This window comes from Vidua macroura, chromosome 1 (genome assembly GCF_024509145.1).
Source record: "Vidua macroura isolate BioBank_ID:100142 chromosome 1, ASM2450914v1, whole genome shotgun sequence".
In the NCBI taxonomy this organism is placed as follows: domain Eukaryota; kingdom Metazoa; phylum Chordata; class Aves; order Passeriformes; family Viduidae; genus Vidua; species Vidua macroura.
This window is the reverse complement of record NC_071571.1, coordinates 33,635,280-33,661,102: the sequence shown is the minus strand read 5'-3', so window position 1 is coordinate 33,661,102 and position 25,823 is coordinate 33,635,280. Positions and strand designations below refer to the sequence as shown.

General features: G+C 47.0%; 2 protein-coding genes across 2 annotated transcripts; both read left to right on the top strand.

Annotated features, from left to right (window-relative positions):
• Positions 1-3,094: 3,094 nt before the first annotated feature.
• On the top strand, positions 3,095-4,616 carry HOXA4 (homeobox A4). The gene is made up of 2 exons (XM_053970112.1): positions 3,095-3,728; positions 4,270-4,616. The coding sequence occupies exons 1-2, from the start codon at positions 3,137-3,139 to the stop codon at positions 4,596-4,598; spliced, it is 921 nt and encodes a 306-aa protein (XP_053826087.1). The 5' UTR covers positions 3,095-3,136; the 3' UTR covers positions 4,599-4,616.
• A 10,201-nt stretch (positions 4,617-14,817) lies between these two features.
• Positions 14,818-25,823, top strand: HOXA3 (homeobox A3). Its single transcript, XM_053970087.1, has 3 exons — positions 14,818-14,882; positions 22,161-22,749; positions 24,200-25,823. The coding sequence occupies exons 2-3, from the start codon at positions 22,278-22,280 to the stop codon at positions 24,967-24,969; spliced, it is 1,242 nt and encodes a 413-aa protein (XP_053826062.1). The 5' UTR covers positions 14,818-14,882; positions 22,161-22,277; the 3' UTR covers positions 24,970-25,823.

Sequence of the window (25,823 nt, the reverse complement as noted above, 5' to 3'; positions counted from 1 at the left end):
TATTATTATTATTATTATTATTATTATTATTTTCTCTTTCGTGGTAATTATGTTTTAACTGCGTATGTGGAGGGTAACAGGAATGCTTGTCTGTTTCACAGGAAAAAGAGGGATCCCCTTTTCCCCCCTCTTTCGGTATGTATTGAGTTGCTTCTTCTTGGTGCATGAAAATTTACTCTCTCTCAACTTAATTCCAGTGCTGTCCTCATCCCATTCTCGGCCAGCCTCGGTCAGGAAACTCTCGCTTCTTTATTAATTATTTGAAGTCTCCTTCTCCAGTGAAATCGAGCCTTTAGTCCTTCTGGAAAAATAAGGGAGCTGGCCTATTTTATCCTATCCTTTTCTTTCTTTGAGAATTTAGGGTGATGGTACAAGTTTGTTAAAGGGAAGTACTGGGGGGGAAAAGGGTTTGAGATTGTTTATTACAGCCATAAATCTTGTAGTAAAATGTCGAAATGGCCGTGTGCAAGATAACACTTGGTGGTCTTGGCTGGGTTCTTGTTTATGATAACAAAACCAGAAAGACACGGAACAGGCCTTTTGGAGATCCTGCCTCAGCACATCTTCACAGACTAAGAGAACCACATGAAAAAAACAGACCTGAGCTGGGCAGTTCAGGTCACCTTGCAGATTTACACTCTATACAAAATTGAGTCCTTCTCTCTGTAACCAAGCGCCAGAGCCCTACTGTAGAAAAGGGCACGGTGAAACTTTGAGATCTAATCACAGTAAATTATATGAAACAGAGCCCGGTCAACTCTCCCAATATAGCGCTGATCTTACAAACCGAGACAACACTTCTCGTTGTGTTTTACTGTGGCGTGGGAACACGGTAGCCTGCTGTAGTGCTCCGGCCGTAGAGCCTCAGGACTTATGCCGAGGATAATATTTACGATACCCCAGTGTAATTCATCTGGTGCTAGGCGGCAGGTATTTGTATGTATGCGTCTCTATGTGTGCATGTATCTCTTTAAACCGGGAAAAAGCTGTCGTGGTGGACTTCGGCGATCTTTTACCTTTAACACATGCAGATGGGAGTTTTTTTTTTTTTTTCTTTTAGGAAATGGGTTGCTGTTGTTTTGTTGTTTGGAATATAAATAAAACAATCTCACTTTTTCCAGCAAATGTGTGCTGTTGAGCAGTTGCGGCTGTCTCTGTGTGTAACCGCGTGTGTGTAACCGCATTTCCTTTCCATGCAGAGTAAATAGAGAAACTTATCTATTATGCCAGTTAAGAGTTCCATAGATGTGCTGTTGGAAATGAGTGAGTAAATGTGTTTTAACTCTCTTTACAAATTAGACATTCGATAGTAGGAGGAAATGAGTGATTGTTTAGATAAGTACCCCAGTATACCCAAGTGCTGGAAATGTTCTAACATATTACAAGCCGCATGCAATGTGCGTGCCTACGTGTCTGTGGATAAAATATAAATCGATACGCTGTGTGTCTTGTTAGATAGAATATATATTCAAATAGAATTTTATTGCATGTATCCATTATCTATTAAACTGCAAAAGACAATAATCTGAATTTAAACCAGGGTAACTGTTAGTGTAATATCTTTAGGAACGCAAGATCTAAACTGTATCATATTTACACTTGATATATTAGAAGTATTTTCCCATACCAGTAATGAGACTTAGCCACTCAGCAATTATATTCTCTAAGGGTGTGGTAAATATTTCTATCTGTTTATATTCTTTCCTGTACAGATGAAAAAAATAATCTGAAAAAGTTCGCGCCTACTCCAAATGTGGTAGACTAGCTGACGTTCAATAAGTGTTTTTTTCCCCTTAGAATAAGAGCGTAATTAGTTTAACCATCAAATTTCAATTACCTAAGGTCAGGGCGGCTGCCTTGTTTCCCCCTGAGCTGCAAATACCGTTAACAGTCTCAGTTTTAGCAACGTAGAAGTGCCCGAGTGCCCTCTCCCTCCTACACCAGGGTTTGCGAGCTACTGCTGCGAAGGCACTAGCGATTTCTTACGGAAGTGAAAATTAAAAAATAAACCCCAGACGAGGCACACCAAACCAACGGACTTAAATTCGTAGTTCAGAAAGCTCTGCTCCGTGGAGAGGGATGCTCACAGTGAGCCCTGTAATCGCCGGTAGGAAGTGTTTGATACCATCGTGTCCGTCTTCCCCTCTCCCTTCCCGCTGTGTTCCCCGTTATTTTCAGGCTCGCTTTATGCCTCACACCCCACAAGCCCCTCGAGGACTCTCTTCGGCCTGCCCGCGACCTTCGTTCTAACTTTTGCGTCTATTCCTCCAATTAGTCCAGCTCCAAAGGGGCAAAAGGCTGTCCCTGGAGCTCGCGGCCGCCCGCGGTCCGCAGCGGCGGGGCGCTGGGGACAGACCCTGGAGGGCGGCCGGTGTCCTGTGCCCGACAGCCGCTGCCGCCCTCTGCCTGCGCGCAGCCCCGGCATTTGGAGATGGGCTTGTTTAAAAGGATTGTGCAACGCCTTGTGCAATGCCTGCCTCCCTCTGGATCACGCAGCTGGGCTGCGCTCCGCTTCCTCGCCCTACTTCCTACACTCTCCCACGGGAGAACGAAGACACAAAAAGTGCTGGGGCGGGCGGGGTGGGTGGGAGACTGTCAAAGCCGGATTAGTTTTATCTCGCTTGACACCGCGACTGCTGGACGCGGCCCGGGTCGGCGGGCAGGAGGAGCCGGGGATGCTGGTGAGGAGCGGATGCGGGGCGCTCCCTCGCCAGCCAGCCGCCGCCCGAGGGGGAGGCGCGGTCCCCGCGAAGGGTCCGCGGGCGCGGAGCTGCCCTGCGGCCGCTCGTCCCTCTTCCATTTCCTGATCCGGGGTCCGCGGCCCCGCGCGGTAATTGGCGGTGGCGGTCAGGTGGTGGCGGGGCGGCGGGGGGTGCGGGTGTGTGTGTGCGCGGGTGTGTGTTTGTGTGTGTTGTAGGCGCTCCAGGGGTGGGAAGAGAGGAAGGGAGGGGAGTGCAGCGGGGAAGGGGGGGGGGAAGGGCTGGAGGCCCAAACTTTGGCAGCGGCAGCACTTGACAGCAGCGGGAGGGGGAGAGGGAGGGAAGGGAGGGAAGGGGGGGGGGAAGGGGAGGGGCCTCGCCGAGCCCAGAAAAACGACAACGCGAGAAAAATTAGTATTTTTGCACTTCACAAATTAATGACCATGAGTTCGTTTTTGATAAACTCCAACTACATCGAGCCCAAATTCCCTCCCTGCGAGGAATACACGCAGCACAGCGGCAGCGCCGGCAGCTCCGCCAGCTACCACCCTCACCACTCGCACCCGCACGCCCCGCCGCCGCCGCCGCCGCCGCCGCCGCCGCACCTGCACGCCGCGCACCCGGGCCCGGCGCTGCCCGAGTACTTCCCGCGGCCGCGCCGGGAACCGGGCTACCAGGCTCCCGCGGCGCCGCCGGGGCCGCCGGGGCCGCCTCCCGAGGCGCTCTACCCCGCGCAGGCACCCTCCTACCCCCAGGCGCCCTACAGCTACAGCAGCGCCGGCAGCGCCGCCCCGGGCCCCGAGCAGCCACCCCCGGGCGCCTCGCCGCCGCCGCCCGCCAAGGGCCACCCCGGCCCGCCCCAGCCCCTGCTCCCAGGCCATGCCCTGCAGCGCCGCTGCGAAGCAGCCCCCGCCGCCGGGGCCGGCACCGGGCCCGCCTGTTCGCTGCTGCCCGACAAGAGCCTGCCCGGGTTGAAGGGGAAAGAGCCGGTGGTCTACCCCTGGATGAAGAAGATCCATGTGAGCACGGGTGAGTTGCCCTTGCCAGGGGGAGGTGGGGATGCGCCTGCAGAGGAGGGAAGGGGGGAGGGTGCTCCCGGGACCGGGATGGGTCGTTGCGTGTGTGGCTTTTTTTTCTTCCCTCCTTTCCCTCCGCGTTTTCTAATAGTAAAGAAAAAAAAAGGAAAAAAAAAAGAAAAAAAAAAGAAAGAAAAAAAAAAAGAAAAGAAAAAGTGAGAAACCTTTTGTATCCGGGGTCCTTTATCAAAAGATTTACGAGACGCCAAACTGTTAGGGCAGTAATTATAGCCCCCATAAATTTAATTGCCCTGCAGTGGCTCTGGGCCATGTGTCTTTGAAGCTTTTCTTCTAACCCAAATGCCCATCACCATTTTTTATTGCTCCTCGATTGTCCCCACTGTCGATAGGCTGGGAAACAATTTTTCTTGCCGTTTATGTATCTTATGTGAACCCGGTGTCAAGTTATTATATAATGATTATGTTCTATCCCTTCCCCTCTCCTTCTTTTCTCTCCGCGTGTGTATGTGTGTGCCTGTGTGTGCACGTTTCAGTCAATCCCAATTACAACGGAGGGGAGCCCAAGAGGTCTCGCACTGCTTACACCAGACAGCAGGTCCTGGAGCTGGAGAAGGAGTTTCACTTCAACCGCTACCTGACCAGAAGGCGACGCATCGAGATCGCGCACACCCTCTGCCTCTCCGAGCGCCAGGTCAAAATCTGGTTCCAGAACAGGCGCATGAAGTGGAAGAAAGACCATAAACTGCCTAACACAAAGATGCGTTCCTCAAACCAGTCCACACTGAGCCAGCAGTCCAAAGCACAGACACAGGGCCATCCCCATCCGCTCGATGGGGCTACACCCAATGCAGCTGCGCTATAAATACAGTTTTTGGTTTGAGTCTTTTTGGTCTTTTTTGTTTGGTTGGCTTTTTTTTTTTGGTCGTTGTTGTTGTTGTGGTTTTTTTAATATATATATATATTTACCTATCTATTGGGGTTTTCAAGCTGCCTCGAGGTGGAGGCTGGCCTTTTGGACCAAACTGTGTAAAACAAAACAGGAGCAGAAAAGGAAGATGAGACGTGTCCAAGAACGGGCACATGTTTAAACCAAAACCTGGACGATTGTCTACATTGTATATAGATAATGGTTCCATGCCCATCATTTTTTTCTATTTATGGAAACGCTCTCTTGCCCTCGGTGTAAGAGAGGGATGGATGCTGTCATGGACGAATTCTCTGTACCTAAGACGGACTCTTTTTTTTTTTTTTTTTTTTTTTTTTTTTTTTTTTTTTTAGGGAACACGTTAAAAATAAAAAACATTTAAAACAAAGCAAAGAGCTCGTGAGACACTTGTGTAAGGCATTGACTTGAATAGCGCTGTTTTGTGGTGTGTTCATGGATTTCTCAGTGTGTGCTTGTGTGTGTGATGGTGCACAGGCACGTATACACACACAGACCAACATGGGAGAACGAACACGTCCACAAGAGGTTAAAGACTTACGAAAAAGTCCCCTTACGCTGTCTAAAGGAAAATGTTTTATGTATCAAAGGTAACTTAACTGGTTTTAAGTGTAGCCCCCTCAGTAGCTGTGATCTATTAGTTTTTCTCCACATTCCCTATTGCATTTATTTAAAGAAATATTGCTATAAAGGCTGTTGCTGTCTTCATATTTGGCACCGTCTAAATAGTTTGGGTCCATGTACAATTTGTGGATTTTTGGTGTAATGTATAACAGTGCCAAATGCTAGTAATAAAGATTATTCTGTACAAAAGAATTAAACGCTTGAAACACAAGTCCACTACGTGCTGTTTCATCCACCTTGTGCTTGGCTGATGTTGGCATCAGGAATGGAAAACAAAAGTTTAATGCATTGGTTTGACTTGGATTCATCTTGTCAATAAGGTAATGGTTATTTTAAGTGTGGTGAAAAACCTCCTGACTCCTACTTGCCTGGCAGGGAAAAATTGTGTTGCAGGACGAGGAAAGGTCTTGCTTCATTGTATAGGTGAGTGGTCCTCTCTTTAGCTGACTTAGACAGAATGACTCTGACTCCACTGCTGGCCGTGTGACTGTTTTCAGCTGCCTGACAAGAGAAACTGTGCTTCTTCTGGGAGCCAATAAGCTCCCATGCCGTGATAACACTTTAAATCTTTAGTCAGTCGTGGTTTATTCATTCATTTTCGCCTGATTATTATTTCTTAGCTGGCTAGCACTGTTTAAGGGGAATACTTGAACGGTAACCTAAAATTTCTTTTCAAGCTGCCTTTTCTGTGTGTATTTCCTCTTTGTTTTTGTTTTTGTTTTAAGATTATTTCAAAATGTGCTGAGAAAGCCTTGGTAGACACATGAATTTGGATACAGCTCATGAGGCTTTTTTTGACCGAGATTGTCACAACTACTGTGGCAAAATGGGATTCAGCTGGTTCCACCTCAGGCTGTGCATCTTCCTGCTTCCAGGCAGCTAAGGAGTTCAGGCAAAGCAGAGCTGCTAACGGAGAGCCCTGCTTGGGGCTTTCACAACACGGTGTAGCACTGAGCTGGATAGGAAAAGTCTTGGAAAGGAGCTCAAGTGCTACTAAATCTTCCAGGGAAGACTCGAAGGCCAATAGTTATTTATTTACTCACTCGAATACATACAAGATGGATTCTTGGAATCAGTGCTTGTCTTCACCTAAGCGAGGCTGCCAGAACCAGGGGGCATCATCATCCCTGGTTGAGGTAGCACCGGGCTTCAAAGTTTGTGCCAGCATCCCTGCCTAGCCATAGAATATGTACCATCCCAGAGATAAATGTAACGTGCCACTGGCAGAACACGTTCAGCATCAGGGAGGCAGCAGCTGTAAACACCCTCAGCAAATACGGCTGTCCCCATACCTGACCAAGGAGCAGGCCTGAAAAGCACACTTCTGCTCACATATTACTGTTTACTAAATCCTGAGTCACCAGTTATCTCCTTATAAAGGGGGAAAAAAAATATAGCTGTATGTCAGGTAACTACTATCTGCAAATGTGTAACTCTTCATTTGGTTTATTGCTTGAGAATCCCTCAATGTATTTAGAGCCAAAATTACCACAACTGAGCAAAATTCCAGCTGAAACATATTAACTGGCAGTGCAGGATTTCTTTAGTGTGCAGCCTATGCGTATAAACCTGGTTTGCTCCCATTGTAAAGAGAAATGAAATCACGCTGCAAATAGCAATTTTAGCGAGAATCATTAATCACCTCCTACAATAAATACTTCTTTGTAATTCAACAGCGGTTCTGAAAGGCATTCTCTTGGAAAAGTCTGTGAAGACGCAAAGGATTTTCCTGGGAAAAAAAAAAAAAAAAAAAAGTGGTCATGTGTAAAGACACAGCATCTTGGCTGTCTCCTAAAAAAATGTACATTCTCTTGCTGGAGATTGAACTGCGGACTGCAAAATACCCCATGGCCGATTATCATCGTTTAAGGTAAATTCTCCTTCTTTCTTTTCCCCTTCTGCTTGTGTTGGGAGCAGAATGCTGCTCCCGGGCTGGGAGCCCTCTGCTCCCTGTCCAATACCTCCCATCTTTACAATAACCTCAAAAATTACATCGTCCTGTTTAAATTCTCGCATTGTACTCCCTTTGCTAAGGCAACCAGGAGTTCACCGAGAGGACAAATTTTCTATCCCATTAATTGTTTTTTTTAGAGGAGCAGACTGACCCTTCAAACCCTTGACCTTTAAAGACAGTATTCTTTTTAATCCGGCACTTGGACCTAAATGTCTCTTCCCCCCTCCCTCTCTCTCGCTCTCCCGGTGTCTCTCACACACGGATTTATCTGCTCTGGCCACAAAGGCGAGCGCAGCTCAAAACGCTGGAAGTGGAAGTGTGTCAATATTTCAAAGAAAGACCAAATCACCCCGGAGTCAATTTGCTGTCAGCAGGGAACGCCACTCGGTTAACCCCGGCACCCACCTCCCCTCCACCCACCAAGAAAAATACTCCTCTTCCGAGATCCCCATTCTCGTTTCTCCTGCAAGCTCTTGCTATACCTGGTGTTTCATTACAGGAGGAGCTGAACTGTGACAAGCTCCTTGTGGTATTTAATAACCAGGGCCATCCTGCATCGGGGGATTACGCAATGCTAGGATTTTTGTTCTTTTTTTTTTTTTTTTTTTTTTTTTTTTTTTTTTTTTTTTTTCCAGGGTGCTTGCAGTCCCAGGTCTTCTCGTCCTGTGTTTGTAAACGAGGAAAGGGTGGGGGGAACCCTCACACAGGCGGAGATCCTGACAGGCTTGCAGTGAAACTCCAGCTCTCCCGGCCCACCCGCCTCGCGTCGAGGCCGCATTCGGGCAGCCCGGGCTCGCCCGCCGTTCCCGCACCTCCGCCCGAGCCAGGCGAGCGGCGCGGCCGCGGGACCCCGCACGTTACGTCCCCGAGGAGGCGGAGGCTCTGGCCATGTCCACAGCCTCACGGCCTGGCCGGGCCGCGGCGGGGTGGGACCCCGGGGTGTCGCTCCAGGGCTGTTCCCTGCTGCGCGGGCGCCCAAGCCCGGCCCACGCGGGTCCCGGCGGGGTCGGAGCTCCCTGCGTGGGCAGGGGGAGCTCCGCGGCCGCCTCCCTCCGGCCCCGGGCAGCCTTACTGGCTCCGCCCGGGCCCGCGGACAGGCAGCACTCATCCGTGGAAGACGGCCCGTGCAATGCCGCCCTGATGCTCTCCCGTCCCCCTGCCAGCAGCGCAGAGCCCCCTCCCCGCTGCAGACAATGATGATTTGGGTTCAACTGATTCATTTGGAGTTGGGGAGGGCGGAGGGTGTAAAGCTGCCCCGGCTCGCTGTGCAGAACGGGACAAACCCTTGTTAATAATGCCCCAGAGCTCTCCCTGGAAACTGAGGAGCTGTCAAAGGCAGTAGAGATTAGGGGACCCAAGTACGAGCATCCCTGCGCTCGCAGATAAAGGTGTTGCTCCTGTTCTGGGGGAGATATTGAAATTTTAATCTTTAGGGTCACGTGACTCATTAAATAATTAATGCATATAGTCAGGAATGGATCTGTGGCCGTCAGTCCTCACTAGGAGTGATTCTCTCAGAAGTGAAACTCAACTCCTTGTTACTGGAGTTTGTTTTTCTTTCCTTTTTTTTTTTTTTTTCCCCTTTTAAAAAACCCCACCTGATTTATCTTGAAAGATTCTAAACTTCTTAAGCAAGCAATAGGGTCTGTGTTGGTAAGTAGGTAGTGTGTATTTCTAGCTTGATGACTTTAATTGTTTGTGCTTGCTTTGTCTGCTGAGCATTTGCTTAACAAGTTTAATATTTAGAAATGTTAAATCTTTGTTTTAGCTGCCTTGTGGTCACATTATGGCTTTTGGTGATTAAGTGTTACGGAGGCAAACACACTTGATAATGTTCTAATTCACACTGTGGAAGGCTGGGTGCCACAGTGCAGGAGGACCTGCTTTGTTCAATTTTCCTGGCGTTAATAAATCACCGTCTCTTAATACATGGCCAAAAAAGCAATGGAAAGGCAGTGAGCATTGCAAAGGAAAAGTCATGGGCGAATTTCTCTATGACTCATTAGTCTGAACGATTTATGTACGAACTTAGAGTGCCGCAATGAATATTAGAGCTTGGGATAACAACAAATTAAAAAAAAAAAAAAGTCATAGTTTTTGTAAAGTGCTTTATTGCTACTTAGCAACTCTTTCAAGAAATAGCGTACTTTAAAGGACCGTGGCAATGTAAAATATGGTAGCGTGACCTAATAGCTCCAAAATAAATAACAGAAAGTCGCTGGCACCATTTTCAGATACACGCTCCATATTTAACACGAGTGGGACAACCCAGTCACGACACGCTTGATCGATGATTATTGCTGTTTGTAACATGATTATTGATTAGGGATCAAAACGGCTAAGGTACGACTTTGAGCCTAAAATGCCAGGGGGTTCCCCCGGTGCTGCAGCCGAATGGAAGGAGAGGTAGAGCTAAGGATAACCCCAGGAAGCAGCGCCCGGGCTCTCTGATTGCAGTTCGAACTTTCCATTTTCTTTTGTGTTTGCCAGTAGATTTTAACAGTCAGCGCTTGCAAATTTATGAGACAGCAATAAACAGTTTAGTAGGCTATTATTGCATGATTTTATGTAGACTGGAGTTCAACACCAAATTTAAAATTATTAGTGTAATTATGGAACTACTAAATTACCAAAGCAAAGAATCTGCTTGAAAAGTTGTCCCAAGACAGACTTAATATTTCCAGGGCTCAGATAACACCCTTCAGCAAGAATGGTGTTATTTAATTATTAGCATTTACATTTACTGATGATTGTAAGATGCATTAGATGGGTTTTATTAGCAAGACTGAATACAGGGGTATATTATTATATCTGACAAATTCATATGTAAAAGTGATTCAGTAAGTGGCATGCAAATAACCTGACTATTGTCTTTTTGGACCAGCAATACTGTTTATTTTAGGGGAAAAGAAGTAGCCCAATTCTTTCCCCTCCATCAATGGCTTTCATGGATGTCGGCTTTTTCGTTGCTGGTTTTTTTTTTTTTTTTTGGTTTTTTTTTTGGTTTTTTTTTGTGTGTGTGTGTGTTGTGTTGGTGGAATTTTTTTTTTTTTTTTTTTTTTTTTTTTACGCATTTGGGCCTGATCCCGCTTCGCTGAGGTCAATTGTTAGTCTCTTAGTGAGCTTGTGGTGGCAGGATTGGGCCCCGGCTAACCGTTTGAATAAAAGCCCAACCACAATACGCCCCGCGTTTAAACTGGAACCCTTTCCGAGTTTTATTCAGCAGAGATGAACACCACGACTTGTGTTTAATGTCTGTTCTTGATTAAATGATCCTAAACAAAGGTTTCCCAGAGGAAAATAAAGCAGACATTCATGTAACAAGAGTTAGGAATGACAATATTTCCAAACACTTGGAGACAGAAGGCATAGCTGTCTACAGGGAAAAAAAAAATAAGGAAAAAAACCCAACCAAAACAACCGCACGCTTTTATTTCTCAGCTCCCCGTGCTCTTCACCCGGGTGGGAATCCACGCTCCTCGCGGGAGCCCGAGCCCGCTCCATCCCCGCCCGCCCCTCTCCAGGCTCTCCCAGCACACCCGGCAAACCATGTATTGCCAATGAAGGAGCAAAATACCTCCCCCTGCACTCCCCGGTAAGGCACTGTTTGTTGCTTGTTTACAGGGAGCCCCGAAACGAAGCCGCTCGGCCAGGGCGGTGGAAGAAGCTGGGAGCGCCTCTGCCCAACCCTGCGCAGCTGGAGGAGGTAAGAGCCGGGCAGCGGCCGCTGCTTTTGCGCCGGTGGCAGCTGTAAGAATGCGATTTGCCTGGTACCTGCATGAAGAACAAGACTGCTGGAATGAGATTTTGTTGTTGTTGCGATAAATATTTAACCTAGCTGGATTTTTTTTTCTGGATTGGCTCTATTCATCTTCCGTGGGTGGTGAATGCGCGTGTCTGGGCAGACAAAGAAGTGTACGGGACCTGAGTGATCGCCATCCTTATAAAGGCATTGGGGACAGGAAGGATGCAAAGTCATCTGAAGAGCGAAAGAGTTAGAGAATTTCTTTGTCCGTTCTTAGTTCCTTCCGAAATCAAAGGCATCAGGCAAGGGAGAGAGGGTTGGAGCCAGTTCGGTATTGAATGGCTGCTTATCGCGGCTTGTCTGTTCGCCTCCTCCTCGAGGAGCTCCGCAGCCAGTCCTGCAAACGAGAAGTGCATGTGGGGATGTTAGAAAACCTGATTTTTGTCTGCGTGCATACAACAGAATGGTTCGCGAATAAATTTCTGGTATTTGTCCGTCCTGGCCTGCTTTGCACTGAGTGGAGGTCAGTGTCTGGTGGTTCGGAGCTGATGTAGTCCTTGATGTGCTTGGTCCTCTGGCAGGAGAAAAGAAATGCTTTCCATAGTGACAAAATTTTTTTATGCCGGCCATCGAGAGGGGAGGATTACATAGAATTAGCTCAAATTCCTGCTAGATTTACCTGCTCCTTTTTGGATGTTGATGTACAATTAGTGTACTTTACTACCTTTTAAAAGCGGCCATAAATTACAGGACTACAAGGGCTCTTTGTGTTGGCTTAATGAGCTGCTTAAATCTTAACTACAAAAAGGCGCTGCAAATGTCTATTCACGCTTGCGTTCGGAAATTGAAAGCGAAAACACGGTACGAAGGAACCTTCCTCCGGTGGCATGTACCCACAGCATTGCGGGCAGAGATATTTGGGATTCCTTAACGGACCCAACACCAGCAGACTCAGCTGACTCTGAGCAGAACTTCTCTCACAAGGGCACAGTCGATAACGCTGCTCTTTTTATCTACTTGGGAATGATCAAAGACCAACTTTATCTGGCGCACGGATGTAGGTAAACAGCTCTGCACCCCAGCAGATTGCAAATCTTTCGAGGTAGCGAGGAAATAAGTCCTTATATCGTACGGGTGATTCCCATTTCGGCTCCACATGGGAGTGACAGGCACAGCTCTTACCGACTGGCATAAAAGTAAACTTGAAGCACAGTAAAAATTCTAACTCTAATTATACTGAATGTAACTTCAAATAGCATTAATGCTAAGATTGGCTTTTAATGCCAGCACGGGCACAAAGGGTCTCCCTTAATGAAGGCACATTATGAACTCAGATCTGTTTGTTGTTACTGAGGCTGGAATTTAAACTCAGCTCCAAGGCATGTGTATAAAGCACAGAAGACTCAGTAGTACGCCTACTGATAAACTCCACATTTTTTTCTACTAGAAACAGACTTTTGGGTCTCCAAATCATCAAGGTAAACAACGTTGAGTGTCCAGGAACAGGAACAAAGCAAGAAATGGGGTGACGAGGGAAGTCTAGCGCCTGCGATTCGCAGCATCATTTGAATTTGCATGAGAAACCTCCTAATCACGCTACTAGAGCAAAGAAAACTTTCTCCAAATTCGGCGGAAAAAAATAATTTTCAGCTGCAATTCAGGACAGCACAAAGTTAGGCAGAGTCCCCCTTCTGCCTTCCCAAAGCACACTCTGAGAAAGGTATTCGCACGTCAAGAAGTTACTTTTCTTAAGAATTAGTTAGTTTTCCCGCTATATACACCAAGTTAATTGTTAAACAGTAGTTTTAGGATTAACTTGACCATTAATACCAATAAAGATGTTCACAGAAACAAGGTTTTGAAGCCAATAGCCGTAGCTAGCGCTAAGGCATTTCAGATGACTTATGATTGTGATTTATTGCTTTTGTAGTTTCTATTTGCTCAAGAGTGTAACTTCTAAAGCCATCTTTCTACTTTTGACGCAAAGCAGTCGATAACTTTTTACAACAGCCCCAAGAAAGACTTGCTTTGCTTTTTTCAACATCTGCTCCATTCCCCATTAATTTCAGTTTCATTGTTGCAGAAGAACTTCTCTGTGTATTTCCTCTATGGGATACAAACCCACCAAATTTAAAAGAGCCGGGAATCCATCTCAAGCAAATATCGGCCTTGGTTTACAATAAGTGTGAGAGCTGTGGAGTTACCAGGCAAGCTGATAGTTACAGACTCGGGCATGTCGAGTGTGCCTAATGCTCTCTTTTTTTTTAAAGTCTGTAGTTTTTATTCCAATTCTTAGTGAGGGATAATATATGTATACCCTGGTACTAGCTTAGTCACTTCCATATGAAAAATTGCGAAGTTTTCTCCTGCTGTAACGTCATGCTGACTTTGCTGCAATGCCACTACTGTACACTGTTATGAATGGGTTTACATTCCAGTGGCCCACTTTTACAATTCGGGTGAGAGTATAATAAGGCTTGTCCATAACACTAAAAGTCATCTTTAAAAAGAAATCTCCTTCCATTCTGTTCAATGAAGTGTAAGTGAAACAGTAAGAGGGGATATGCAGTTAGCTCCTTTGAGCTCATGGGAGATGGTGGAAAGATTTGGGCAAGGGTGTACACATGAAGATGCACAATGCTGGAGCCACAGAACTGAACCAGGAGCACAGTAAAAGCGTGAGCTATCTGATTTACTTTGACTCCTTCCAGAAAAGTTGTGTGAGTGGAGAGTTTCTTTTGTTTGTTTAGCTTATTGTGTCAATAGCACAAGTTAAACAATCTTACAGGGAAGATGTGATGGGTTCACACACAGGCGAAGCTGCCTGACTAAGGGGCCACATACAACTTTGCTTTTTTCTTTTTTTGTTAATTTTTTCCCCTTAGGCAAAGAACTCCCCCTCCCCAATTTTTTTTTTCCTTTTCCAACGCTAGAAACCTATAATTTTGTGCATCACTCAAACTAGCTGTATAGGAAATGCGTAAGCACAGGTTTAACAGCAAGGTCCCAAAAGATTTTGCAAAATTCAGAGGCACGCCAGTGAAGGAAGGTGTATTCTTCATAGAGTGTTACGAGGACAAAAATCAACTAGCCTCTTAGAAGAGACTCTTTTTTGCCTTTGTCAGGTAATTATAGGTCTTTTTAGTTTTTACAGGAGCCCTGATGTAGCGTGTGGGAGTTGAGCAAGCCCTGTACAATGGCAGGGTAAAGGGAGCTGGGGGTGGGGGGAAGGCTGGTAATCGTCCCGTTTAGAAGGGGGCTGGAAATACTAGCATTAAGATTTGGGCTTTCTTCGGGGCTTGCAGAGGACATGCGACGTAGAGCAGAGTGGCGGGCCTCGGGAGCAAATGCCAGTTAATTAGGCTAAGTATCAAAGTGCGGCGTTATAAGAATTCCTCTTACCTTCCAATGGGTTTTGTGTAAAGAAATATTGGTGTGGGAGGAAAGAGAATCAGACCAATCTCCCACCATAGTCATCTCCATCTCTTAGATTTTTTTTCCCCTCCCTTAAAACTCTTCTTTAACATATTGGGTTAAGGCTTTTAAAAGCGAAGGCTTGCGCTAAGAAACCCTGTTCCTTCAGTGATTCCCTATTTCAAATAAAAGGATTTAAGTTGACGTATGACCACGTGAGCACATAATACAGCGCATTATTGTGGCATTTGGAGTGGAGACCCGGTCTGGCTCCGTCTGCGATTACGCTTTTCCAGTTTCTGTTCTGAGCAAGCACTGCTTTCTATTATTTTTTTTTTCTCCTGCCCCCATCACCGTCCCCACAAGAGCTGGCCATTTCGCTGACAGCTTTCGTTCCTTATGGAAAGGTTATTGTCGAGTCGAGAGGACGAAATGCTTCGTTAGAAAGGATGGATTTTATTTTAAGGTATTTCCGTTGATTGTTCATTTATGTGGTGAGTTATTGCTGTTCGAGGCAAAGGTCAGTAGCAGAGGCTGGAGTGAGTGCGTGTGTGTGCGTGCGGGTGTGTGTGTGCACCCGGAGCCAGGCTGCTTCCCCCTTTGTTTCAATTTGCTGTGGTAAATATTCAACTCTACCCTTGCAGCGAGCAGAGCAGGCAGAGTTTGCTTCTTTATTTATTTTTCTCCATAGAGATCCCACACTGCTGTTGATGGCCAGCTGCCTCCGCTACAGCCCCTCGATTGCCATTTTACCATTATTTATGACCGGCTGGAGATACGAAGCCTCTTTTATTGTCGTGTTTGAATAGTTCTCCCCTTAATTTTATTCTATTATTTTATTTGCGTGTTTGTGTGTTTATTTATTTATGTATTTGGGCAAGTCGGAGAAAACGATGTGGGGGGTGTGTGATGCTCCTCTGTCGGGGTCGTGCTCGAGTGTGCGGCGGCGGTTGTTGTTTTATGGGTGTTTGTTCGGCCGCTGCCGCTCCGTAAATCGATGACTGTGCGATCGTGCTGCCATTTTATTTATGATGCTTTAGTGGTACTTTGTTTATTGTGCGAAGAGCGCTGCATGAGTGCTCAGCTCTATGGCAAAGCTTCCCCTTCCCAAATGAGCCAAGGCGCTCCTCTTTATTTCTCCGCGGTGAGAAGAAGCTGAACCAAGCCACAGCTTCTAACAGTAAATCAGCCTCGAAAATGTGGGGGTTTATTCTGCCTCTCTGAATGGATGTTTGGAAAGAGAAAATTAAAAGGAGAGGAGTGGAAAGTATCTTCTGGGAGAACATATATTAGCTCTAAATTAATATCCATGCCGTCGCTTACATAAATATAGATATATCCATATACATAAATACGTAAGTATTTGTGTATACTTACCAATGTGAATGCATAGATATAAATGCACTTTAAATGACAAAAATGAAAGATTACTTAGCTATCCAAAGAGGGCAAAATGCTAAATGAAACCCTGTTTCCCTGGTCTGCCTCGGCTTTGGGAAAGGTTGGAGCCCTGGGACTCGCTTTCCTCCAGTTTATTCCATGCCTCTTGCTTGTTCCTGTTGAGCCGTTTTGTGTCCAGTTACGCACTGTTTGTAATTGCTCGTCTTCTAAGGGGTTAGAAAGAGAGGGAGAGAGGGAGAAAAGTGAACGATGATAAAAACTCCGCTGAGAGCACCAGAAAAAAAAGAGGTTATTTCCACTCGGAGCTATTCGCGGCCATTCTGCGGAGACCTTCAGGGTGATGTTTGGGATGGTCTTACCTTTCCCTGCTCTTTAAAGCGGCTCTTGAAGCAGAACTGACCCAAGTAAATTTTATTTCCCCTTCTCGCCACACTGAAGCACGATGTCTCTCTCTTCAGCAATGGAAGAAGAGCTCTTTTACTCCCATCTGTGTGTCTAAAACCCAACATTAGTGTTGCCGTATTTTGAAATGGGCCAGAATGTGCCTCGAAAATAAAATCCAAGCTTTAATTGCAGCTAAATTACTTGGCAACCTTTCCTCTGATTTATGACCCAGTTTGGATGCATATTGACCCAGTTAAAACACTCATAAATAATACAGTCTAGAGTAAAAGAAAGCAAGAAGAGTTCTGGAGGAAAGGGGGATTTCAGTGAGTTGTGTAAATAACTTCAGTCTGTTGAGCAAATAGCAAAGAGTGCGTTGCCACTCTAGTGTTAGAATATAAACAACAATTTAGATTGACCATGGCTTGCTTCGATTGTCCACTCCTTCTCTAATTCAGCTGATACCCCCTTCTAACTCTCTAACGACTTGGACAGGCACCGCTTCCAGGACTGGCCCCCTTCTCCCTCAACTCCCTGCCTTGCTATTTCATCTCTAAGAGATCCCCCAGAAGCAGCCCTGAATTATGGTGCTGCCTGCTTCCATTTCGGGGCATCCAAGGACAAGGCGCTTTACAGGCATTATTTTATTCGGAAAATAGTAATTCGGGGGAAGGGGGGGGGGAAGGGGAGGGAGTGCCACAGTGTGGGACTCTTCGGGGAGAAAAGGCAGGTCATTTCTGACTCAGAAATCAGCCCCAAACACTGCCCGTCGCTCCCCGAGCTAAGCCCTATCTCTCTCCGTGGAATGGAGCAGAAAGAAAATATTCGGCCTCTGGGAGGGAAAGACAGATAAAAGCAGCGGGGATCTGTGCGTTGGGACACTTATCCCGACATCATAGGAGACATAAAAAAAAATAATCATCTTCTCATGTTTAAAAATACCTCTTTGGGGAGAGGAGGGGCATGGGGAAATGGGACTAATTGGAGAAATCTCGCAAAATACTCTTTGCAGGCAGTAAGATGAATGGAAGAAACACTTCCATATTCCTATGAACCACTTCGATTCTCACAATTGAAGTCCTTACATATCCTTTCATTTTTTAAAAAAAACCTCCCCCCGCTTCCCGTTCCCCGTTCTTAAATACAGACATTTAGTCAGAAAATCCTGCTGGAGATGACTTCCAAGTTGAAACGCGCTCTTAGGAAAAACTCGCCCGGCTTTCGGCGGGGCCCCTCAAACCAGTAGGCTCCCCGGTGTCCGCAGGTTTCGGCAGTCCCCATCTTTTCTCTCCCCGTCCAAATCCTCCTCGCCAGTCCGGGGGACTCCGTCGGGGCGCAGCGCTGCCTCTCAGTATTTGGCCGGGCAAGTGGGCGAATGGAAGATCAGCAGTTTCAGAAGAAAGTGTGGGGTTGATTATTGACTAAAAAGACTTTTTTTTTTTTTTTTTTTTTTTTTTTTTTTTTTTCTCTTCCAAAGCAACATTCACAGGATTGTTTGAAGCAAAACGCATACGAAGGATTTTTGCCTCTTCTCTCCTCCTACGCTGGCCGCTTCCCCTTTCATGTGGTGCCTTCGCACTTATGCCATAAGGAGCAAGTGTTTTCTGTTTTAGTGCTCTGTTTACAGCTTTGGTGCACGAAGTCATAAATCTTGCATAGCCATAAATGACAAAAACCATTGGTATGCGTAAGAGGCCACCCCAGCCTTATAGTGCTTTTTATTTCTCGCTTCCCCCTCGCTTTGTTTGTGTTTAAAGATGACGCTGGTTTCTCTCGTGCTTAAAGGGACTAGTTATATTTATAACGCCTTACTTAACGAAGTAACGTCAAATTTACACCCAGATTTTATTCGCAGGCTCCGCTTAATGCACGGAGCCCAGAGCCCCGTTACCGTCTGCCAGACGGGCAGGATCTGCAACTTTGTTTAAATTCTCGTTTGCACGGTCGCTGCCGTGTTTCTGTTGCAGGAAACTGGGGGGACACGACTACCCCCAAACCCCGTGGCGCTGAGGAAAGAGGCCAGCGCCTTCCTCAGCTGCGCCGCGGAAAGAAGGCGAAGGCGAGCTGTGAGGCGCCGGGCCACAGCGTCCACGCGAGGCTCCCACCCACGCGTCCCCACGGGGTGCTGCGGGCACCCCGACCCGTCTGTGCAGCACATGTGCGTGCGTGAGCGCCTCTGTGCCCGTCCCGGGCGCTGGGGATATTTGAGGGAGCCAGGGGGGTGTCTGTGTGTACATCTGTGTGTGTGTGCGCTCACGCATGCATGAGTTAATAATTAGTAACTCTAATGATTTCCAGCGTGGCTCTGAAAGCATTGCCCAGAGCGGGGATCCTGGTGGGCTTCGGTTGGCTCTCCGGACCCAGCCCCGGCTCTCCGGGCTTTGCTCCCCTCCCCGGTATTCAGCCGGGGCTGTGCGGGGCTCTCGGCCGTGGCGAGCGGCAGAGGGGCTATTCTGCAGCTGCCCCCCAAGCCCACCGGTAAGAGGGACAAACTCAAACCCCCACAGCAGCACCCTGGAGGCTGGTGAGAGCGACCCTTTGTGAGCGCCGTTTGTCTTCATTAGCATAATTTTCCTGGACTTCGGTGACGCCCGGGTGCGGGGGGGCCGCACTCCTTCACTGCCGTGCTCCTGCGCTCCCTCCCCAGCCCCCACCCTGCCCCATGCTTCCCCAGGCGGCCGCCTTTCTTTCTTCCTTCCTTTTTTTTTTTTATATTTTCCTATTTTCCCCGCTCCAACTCCCCCCCCGCCTTCCCTCTTTCTCCTTCCCTTCCCAGAGCAGCCCTGGGAAACATCCCGTCCTCCGTGCCCCGCACGGGGGGAGCACGGTACGCCGAGGACCGGCTCGGGGTAGGGTGCGCAGCTTGAAGCGTCAGGGGAGCGGGGTAGGAGGGTGTGCGGAGCAATCGACCCCATCCCGTGCGGGGCAGGACTCGCCCCTCTCGGTCGGGGGGTGCCGGGTGCAGATGAGCTGAGCCGGTGCCCACCCCGCGGCCACAGGGATCGAATTGGGGCAGACAGCCCCTGCTCTCTGGGTTGTGTCGCCTCCGAAAAAAAAAAAAAAAAAAAAAAAAAGAGGGAGAGAGAGAGAGAGCATGCTGGCTTCCGCCTCAGTCGTCAGAAGTTAAGGTAAGCAGGCCACAAATACGCTGCTATCAGTCGTGAATGGCGGAGTTTATGTCCCAGTGATTTATGACCGTAGACTTAAATGTCGGTTCAAGAAGAGTTCACAAGCTGGGGCTTCCTTCCAGGCAGTGACTGATACCCTTACACTTCGTGTTCAGGCAGCTCTCTCTCCTCTCTTCCCCCCACCCCCCACCTTCCCTCAACTTTGTCTTTATCTTTCAGGAAATCTTTCAGGGGGGCTGCCTGGTTTTTCGTCCTAGAGTCAGAGTTTGGGGCTTGGTTGGGAGGTACACGGTAAAGATCTGGTGCGCTTGGGAAGGGGGGGAAGTGCAGGGAAGAAGAGGGTAGGAGAGAGCTGAAGTGAGGAGTGGGGAAAACCAGGCGGACTTGCCCCCCCAGGCAATTTTCATCTGCTGTTTCTGGGCTGTCTGGGTGGAGGGAGAGAAGTTGGTAAAGTGCAGAGCCGTGTATTGCTCAAACCGAGACGGAGACGATCAAACAGGCTTTGGAAAGATTGGGGGTCCATTTGTGTTTGCAAGACCCGCCTTTTTGTCTTCGAAGGGGAGAGGAGAGCTCTTCCCATCCCAGGCACCGGCTGGGGTAGTAAATCCACCTCCTCTCCCCTTTCCCGTTAGGATGCTGCAAGGATCGTTGTCGCTCGTAATCCCGCTATTCCCACTTTCTCCTGGAATGACCGGGAGCTCCTCAGGTTACCCCCGCTTCTCTGTAACTTTGTAGGAAGTGATTAACTTGGCGAACCCAAACTCGGGATCTGATTTTTTTTTTTTTTTTTTTTTTTTTTTTTTTTTTTTTTTTTTTTAATTGCTGGCAGTCGGCCGAAGCTCCAATAATATTTTGCCTTCCAAGTAAAGTTGCCTATTGTCTGCAGGCCGGCAGCTACGGGAGCAGCGCACCCCTCATCCTCGCTCCGCACTGCCCGTCCTGCCAGCGCCACAAAACTTCGCAGCGGCCGAAGGAAGGTGAAATATTTGGTGTCGCGGTCATGAAAGGCGGGTGCCTTTGTGAAATCGCTGCTGGCTGATTGTTTCCTCCTTCTCCTATAGTCTCTCTTTCAAAGGAATTGAGAAAAATCACACCAGGCCTCGATAGCACAGGCAAGGAGAAGCGAGGAGCTGGAAATTGTGTATGCGCCTCAGATCTCCATTGGCTTATTAGCTTAATAGCATCCAAAGAGCTTGATTAGTGCAATAAGAGGGTAACCGCCCTGCCGTAGGTGTGTTACCTTCACTTTGTTACGATCTAACAAAGGGAATACTGTTTTCTAAGAACTTGTATAACTTGAAAGGCGTAGAATGAGCTCGTTTGGTGCTTGTGTTGTGTAAGGCTTTTCGCCCCTAAGCATTTGTCCTCGTTAGATGTTTTGGGGGGGGGGAAATATCCAGCTGCTTAAGTACAGGGAAAGTGGTAAAAGGAAAGAGGCCCTTCTGATCTGAAAAGACGTGGTTATCTGCTAGCAAGGGGTTAGGGGGACGGTGAGAAACACACTTCAGTGTCTGAGAACAATGTGAGAACCTCCTAGTTATGCACAGGTCTCCTCTCTCATTAATACGGGCTATTCTTTAATTGGTTATTTTCAGGCAGGTGACGAGTAGACTTTAATTTGGACGGGCGGGGGGGAATCCCAGAAATAAAGGAGTATAGGTGACCAAAAAAAAAAAAAAAAAAAAAAAGGGGGGGGGGGGGGGAAGGGATTTGCTTGGGCAGGAGAAGCATTCTCTGAGTTTGTGTCCACCCTCTCCCCAGCCAAGTGACCCTCATACATCAAATTACATAGCAGTTTCCAAGACAGAACCTATTATCGCTAAGTTGGAAGGAAAGTTCAAGCCGTGGTCATGGAGATGAACGCTGGTTTTTCAGGTTTCTGGTGTGTTTTTTTCCCCCAATCCATCATGTTTTAACAGGTAGGATCTGGCTGATTCCACGAAAAGTTAGTGTCTTGAAAATAACTGCTGAAAAAAACAAACCAACGACCGCCCCTGCTGGCCTCTCTAGAGGGGTTTGGAGAGGCGCCGGGCGCAGTTGAGGCCGGACCCACTCGCGAGTGGGAGGCAGGCTCGAGGGCTCCGTGGAACGGCCCAAGCCGCGCTCCAGGACCGAGAGGGAGCGCTGCGGGCGGCGGGCGGGGTTCGCCCGGGCAGAAACCACTGCTGCCAGGGTGCGTGACCTGGGCGGCTCGGGGTGGTGTGCGGGCACGGAGGGGAGAAGGTGCTGGCTTCGTTTATTTTCCTATCGAGCATTTAATAGACAAGCCAAAATCCATCACTTGGGATCGGGGTGTTTAAATATCCCTGCCTAGGAAACCTTTCCATCCTGCTCCTGCCCCCTGCTACACGTAGACAGGAACCATCTCATATATTTCTTTGAAGTTGTATGAAGAGCCGTAACCAAGAGAGAAAGGTTAAAAATAAAACGACGCTGGTTAAAGGAGAGGTTTGATCTTAGAGTTGGGCTGAAGTAATAGCCCAGCCCCTTTGCATTACTGATTCCTCGATCACCCTTATCTCAGAGACCGGTATTAAAACAGCCTCTTGGTGATAAACGATCAACCCACTTGCTCTGTTCCTTAAGAAGAAAGAAATAATAATAAAAAAACAAACCAGAAAGCCTCTATCCCGGTGCAGCAAAGCACATATTTGTAGCTGCCAGTAAATCCAGGCAGCTTTTATATCGAAATGCTCCACGCCTGAGGCCAAGTCATGCTGCTAAATATTGCTGACCACTTTTTCTTTTATGGCTTTCATGTCACTTAGCTATTGAAAGTAAGATGGATTTGTACCATTTCTTCACCCTGCTCTGCTCTCCCCACACCCCAGGTCTGCCCGGAGAGGCCATTGGAGGAAGAGCGCCACGTGACAGAGGGGTGCCAATGTTATTCTCCAAGGGTGTCAAGACCCTGTCAGTTTGCGAAATAAATATTGGGAAACAACGAAATGCAAAAAGCGACCTACTACGACAGCTCTGCAATCTATGGTGCCTACCCCTACCAAGGAGCAAATGGTTTCACTTATAATGCGAGTCAGCAGCAATATCCTCCATCTTCATCACTTGTGGAAACTGAGTACCACCGCCCCGCGTGCTCCCTCCAGTCCCCTGGCAGCTCTGTGTCCCACCACAAGGCCAATGACATCAGTGAGAGTTGCATGAGGACCCTCCCCAGTCAGACTCTCCAGCCCCCCAGCCTCGCTGACCCACAGGCTCCACCGCAGCCGCCTCCAGCCCAGCAGGCACAACCTCCACCTCCGACCTCCACTTCACCATCTCAAAATGCCAGCAGCAACCCTGCCCCGGCCAACTCCACCAAGAGCCCAGCTCTTAACTCACCCACCGTGTCCAAACAGATATTTCCATGGATGAAAGAGTCTCGGCAAAACACAAAGCAGAAAAACAGCAGTTCCAGTTCAGGTACGAAACATGCTTCCCCTCTCCCTCGGTATTCCTGGGCTGACTATGTATCCGGTGGGGAGGAGGGCTGTCTTACCCACCTTCACTTCAGGGAGGGGAGGGTGGGGGCTTTTTCACCCTCTGAGTTGACCCCATGAAACTTTTGGAAAGGTCTTGCCATCACTCAGCTTATTCACTGAGGGGAACGCAGTGAAAAAACCACCCCATACAAAACTTTCCCAGCCTTGCAGAATGGATCTGAACTGACTGTGCTTCCTAGTGGCAGAACCACTTGTGCCCTCCAGCATCTATCACATTTCTTAGGTAATCCTCCCTTCAGTAAATCATGTCAGTGTGGAGCAGCCCAGGCCTTAAGCCAGAGGCTTGTCCCGAGTACTTTGTTGGCATGGTGCTGTTAGATTAATAAGACAGTGACCTATCTCTGCTGAAGTGTAACGGGAATAAAATAGCTCATAATCATGTGCAGGCAGGATCAATGCCCTGCATGCAGTCAGAACCTCTTCCTAGTTTAATAAGCTGATTGGCAAAGTTACAAGCCTGGTAAACAAAAATCATTCAGGAGTGCTATAAACTTCAGCCCATAAAACATTATTTGAGGGATGGAAGTGTATATCAACACTTTTATTACTCAAGGAAACCCAAACTGATAACACCAGCGCTAGCTCCAAAGCCCAGAAGTCAGGCTTATTCTGATTTCTTCCTCTTTTTTGCTTAAATGTGCCTTGTAAATAGAGTTCAAAACTTTAGCAAATGTTTTGCCTGTCTGCTTTTTAAAGCTGTGGTAACTGCTGTTTTCAACCTTCCACATAATGTATTTATTTTATTAAAAAGCAGCAAGATTTAGATATATCTCAATGCCTATATGCAAGCCTAGTTACTGTTTGTTCTTCTTTGTATATATTATACTTCCCAACCACTACCATATATTTATGCTATATATCAGACATGATAAAAAAATCCACTATACTGACAATTGTATATTTATATGTAAAAATTTTGTATTGTAGATATCTAGCTTTCAGGTATTTGTAGCTGATGTATATATATATAAATATACATATATATATATGGAGAACAGCTATCTCTTGAAGACTCTGATCCCACTATGTCAGCAGAGCCACAGGTTGAGTTTTAGCATTTCTAAACCTCACTGTGTTTCCCTGAACCTTCCTTGCTCCTCTTTACCAAGCTCAAAATACGTTGGATGCTGTCATTCTTAGGGGAAGCAAGTGTAGTCACACAGTGACACTAATGAGGTGAAGGAACTCTTTTGAGGTTTGGAGCTTGGTGCAACTGAGCTCATTCCTTGGGGGAGTACTCGTTGCACGCATGGGCATCCATCTTGCCTTTGGGAGCTGAAGTCTCCACGTGCTGGTGTTGTTGGCCATTTTCTCATGTTGCCGTGTATAGGTTTGCCATGCTGATTGTGTTCTTTGTATGATTTACATAGGTGAGAGTTGTGCTGGTGATAAAAGCCCTCCAGGGCAAGCCTCCTCTAAGCGAGCCCGTACAGCTTACACAAGTGCCCAGCTGGTAGAACTGGAAAAGGAGTTCCACTTCAATAGGTACCTTTGCAGGCCAAGAAGGGTAGAAATGGCTAATTTGCTCAATCTCACAGAAAGACAGATCAAAATCTGGTTTCAAAACCGCAGAATGAAATACAAAAAGGATCAAAAGGGAAAGGGTATGATGACCTCTTCAGGAGGACAGTCCCCAAGCAGAAGCCCTGTCCCTCCAGCTGCTGGGGGATATCTAAACTCTATGCATTCTTTAGTAAACAGTGTCCCCTACGAGCCCCAGTCGCCTCCACCATTTAACAAGCCTCATCAAAATACCTATGGCATCCCTGCATCGTATACTGCTCCTCTTAATAATTGCCCACCTCCTCAAAAGAGATACACGGGGACAGCAGCTGTGACACCTGAATATGATACTCATCCTCTTCAAGGCAACGGTTATGGGAATCCACATATACAGGGAAGCCCCGTCTACGTAGGGGGCAACTACGTGGAGACCATGACCAATTCTGGGCCTTCCATCTTTGGTCTAACTCATCTCCCTCATCCTCCCTCTGCCAACATGGACTACAGCGGGGCTGGGCCAATGGCCAACAATCACCACCATGGACCTTGTGATCCACATCCAACGTACACAGACCTTACTGCTCACCATCCTTCTCAGGGAAGAATTCAGGAAGCGCCCAAACTCACTCATCTGTAAGAGACGGGAGTCACTAAGAGGAACAGCAAGCCCCCAAGTTTTGGAAAGTACTCATCCCTTCCCTTCTCTCTCCTCCCCCCAACATGTGCCCTCCCCTTCCCTTCTCGTTTCTTTTGTTCGTTTTGGTTTGTTTTGTTTCCTTTCGTAAAAGCGTTTTCTAGTTTATGTGACGTAGCAATATTTGTTGCTTGAATTGCTCTATAGTTTCACTAGTGGATATTTATCTTCTTGAACTGTAGCCTTGTGTCTCACTTTGGGAGTATGCAGAGGCTTTATACTTTACCTTCTACACTTTTATCAAAACAGGGTATATGAACAAATTTTCTATAAAAGGAATTCTTAAATGTGAATTTGTTCGTACATGATTGATCCCACGGGGAAGCAATTTTTTTTATTGCACTTCTTTTAAATAGCAAGAAAGACATCAAAAGCGCTTGGACAGGGACTTCCTGGACAATTATTGATACGTGTAAGTCTTTCAATGTGTGTATGCTGGTGAACATTCAGATTTATTTATATTTTTTTTTCGCAAACATTGAATAATCTAAGTGTTTAAAATTTTATTTATCCCCATTTGTTCATATTTATATATATATATAAAATCTGTACCCTGAATATTCAGGAGGCCATATATTAGATGGCATATCGGCACGTGTTAGAAATATCATTTGAAAGGAAACTATTAACTCCTTTTATTGAAAATAGTGATAATAATGATGATGACGATGCAATAAAATCTGGGAAAAAAGATCACGGTTTGAATATTTTATGTTTGTAACATCCAGCTAGGCAAAAAGTGTGTGAAGCTGAAAAGGCTAGATTTGTTTTGAAAGTTTTACATTCCTTGCTGCTCA

Coding starts and splice junctions, on each gene's coding strand:
- HOXA4 (XM_053970112.1), top strand. CDS start 3,137: ATGACCATGAGTTCGTTTTTGATAAACTCCAACTACATCGAGCCCAAA. Junction 3,729..4,269: donor GAAGATCCATGTGAGCACGG/GTGAGTTGCCCT, acceptor TGCACGTTTCAG/TCAATCCCAATTACAACGGA.
- HOXA3 (XM_053970087.1), top strand. CDS start 22,278: ATGCAAAAAGCGACCTACTACGACAGCTCTGCAATCTATGGTGCCTAC. Junction 22,750..24,199: donor AAACAGCAGTTCCAGTTCAG/GTACGAAACATG, acceptor TGATTTACATAG/GTGAGAGTTGTGCTGGTGAT.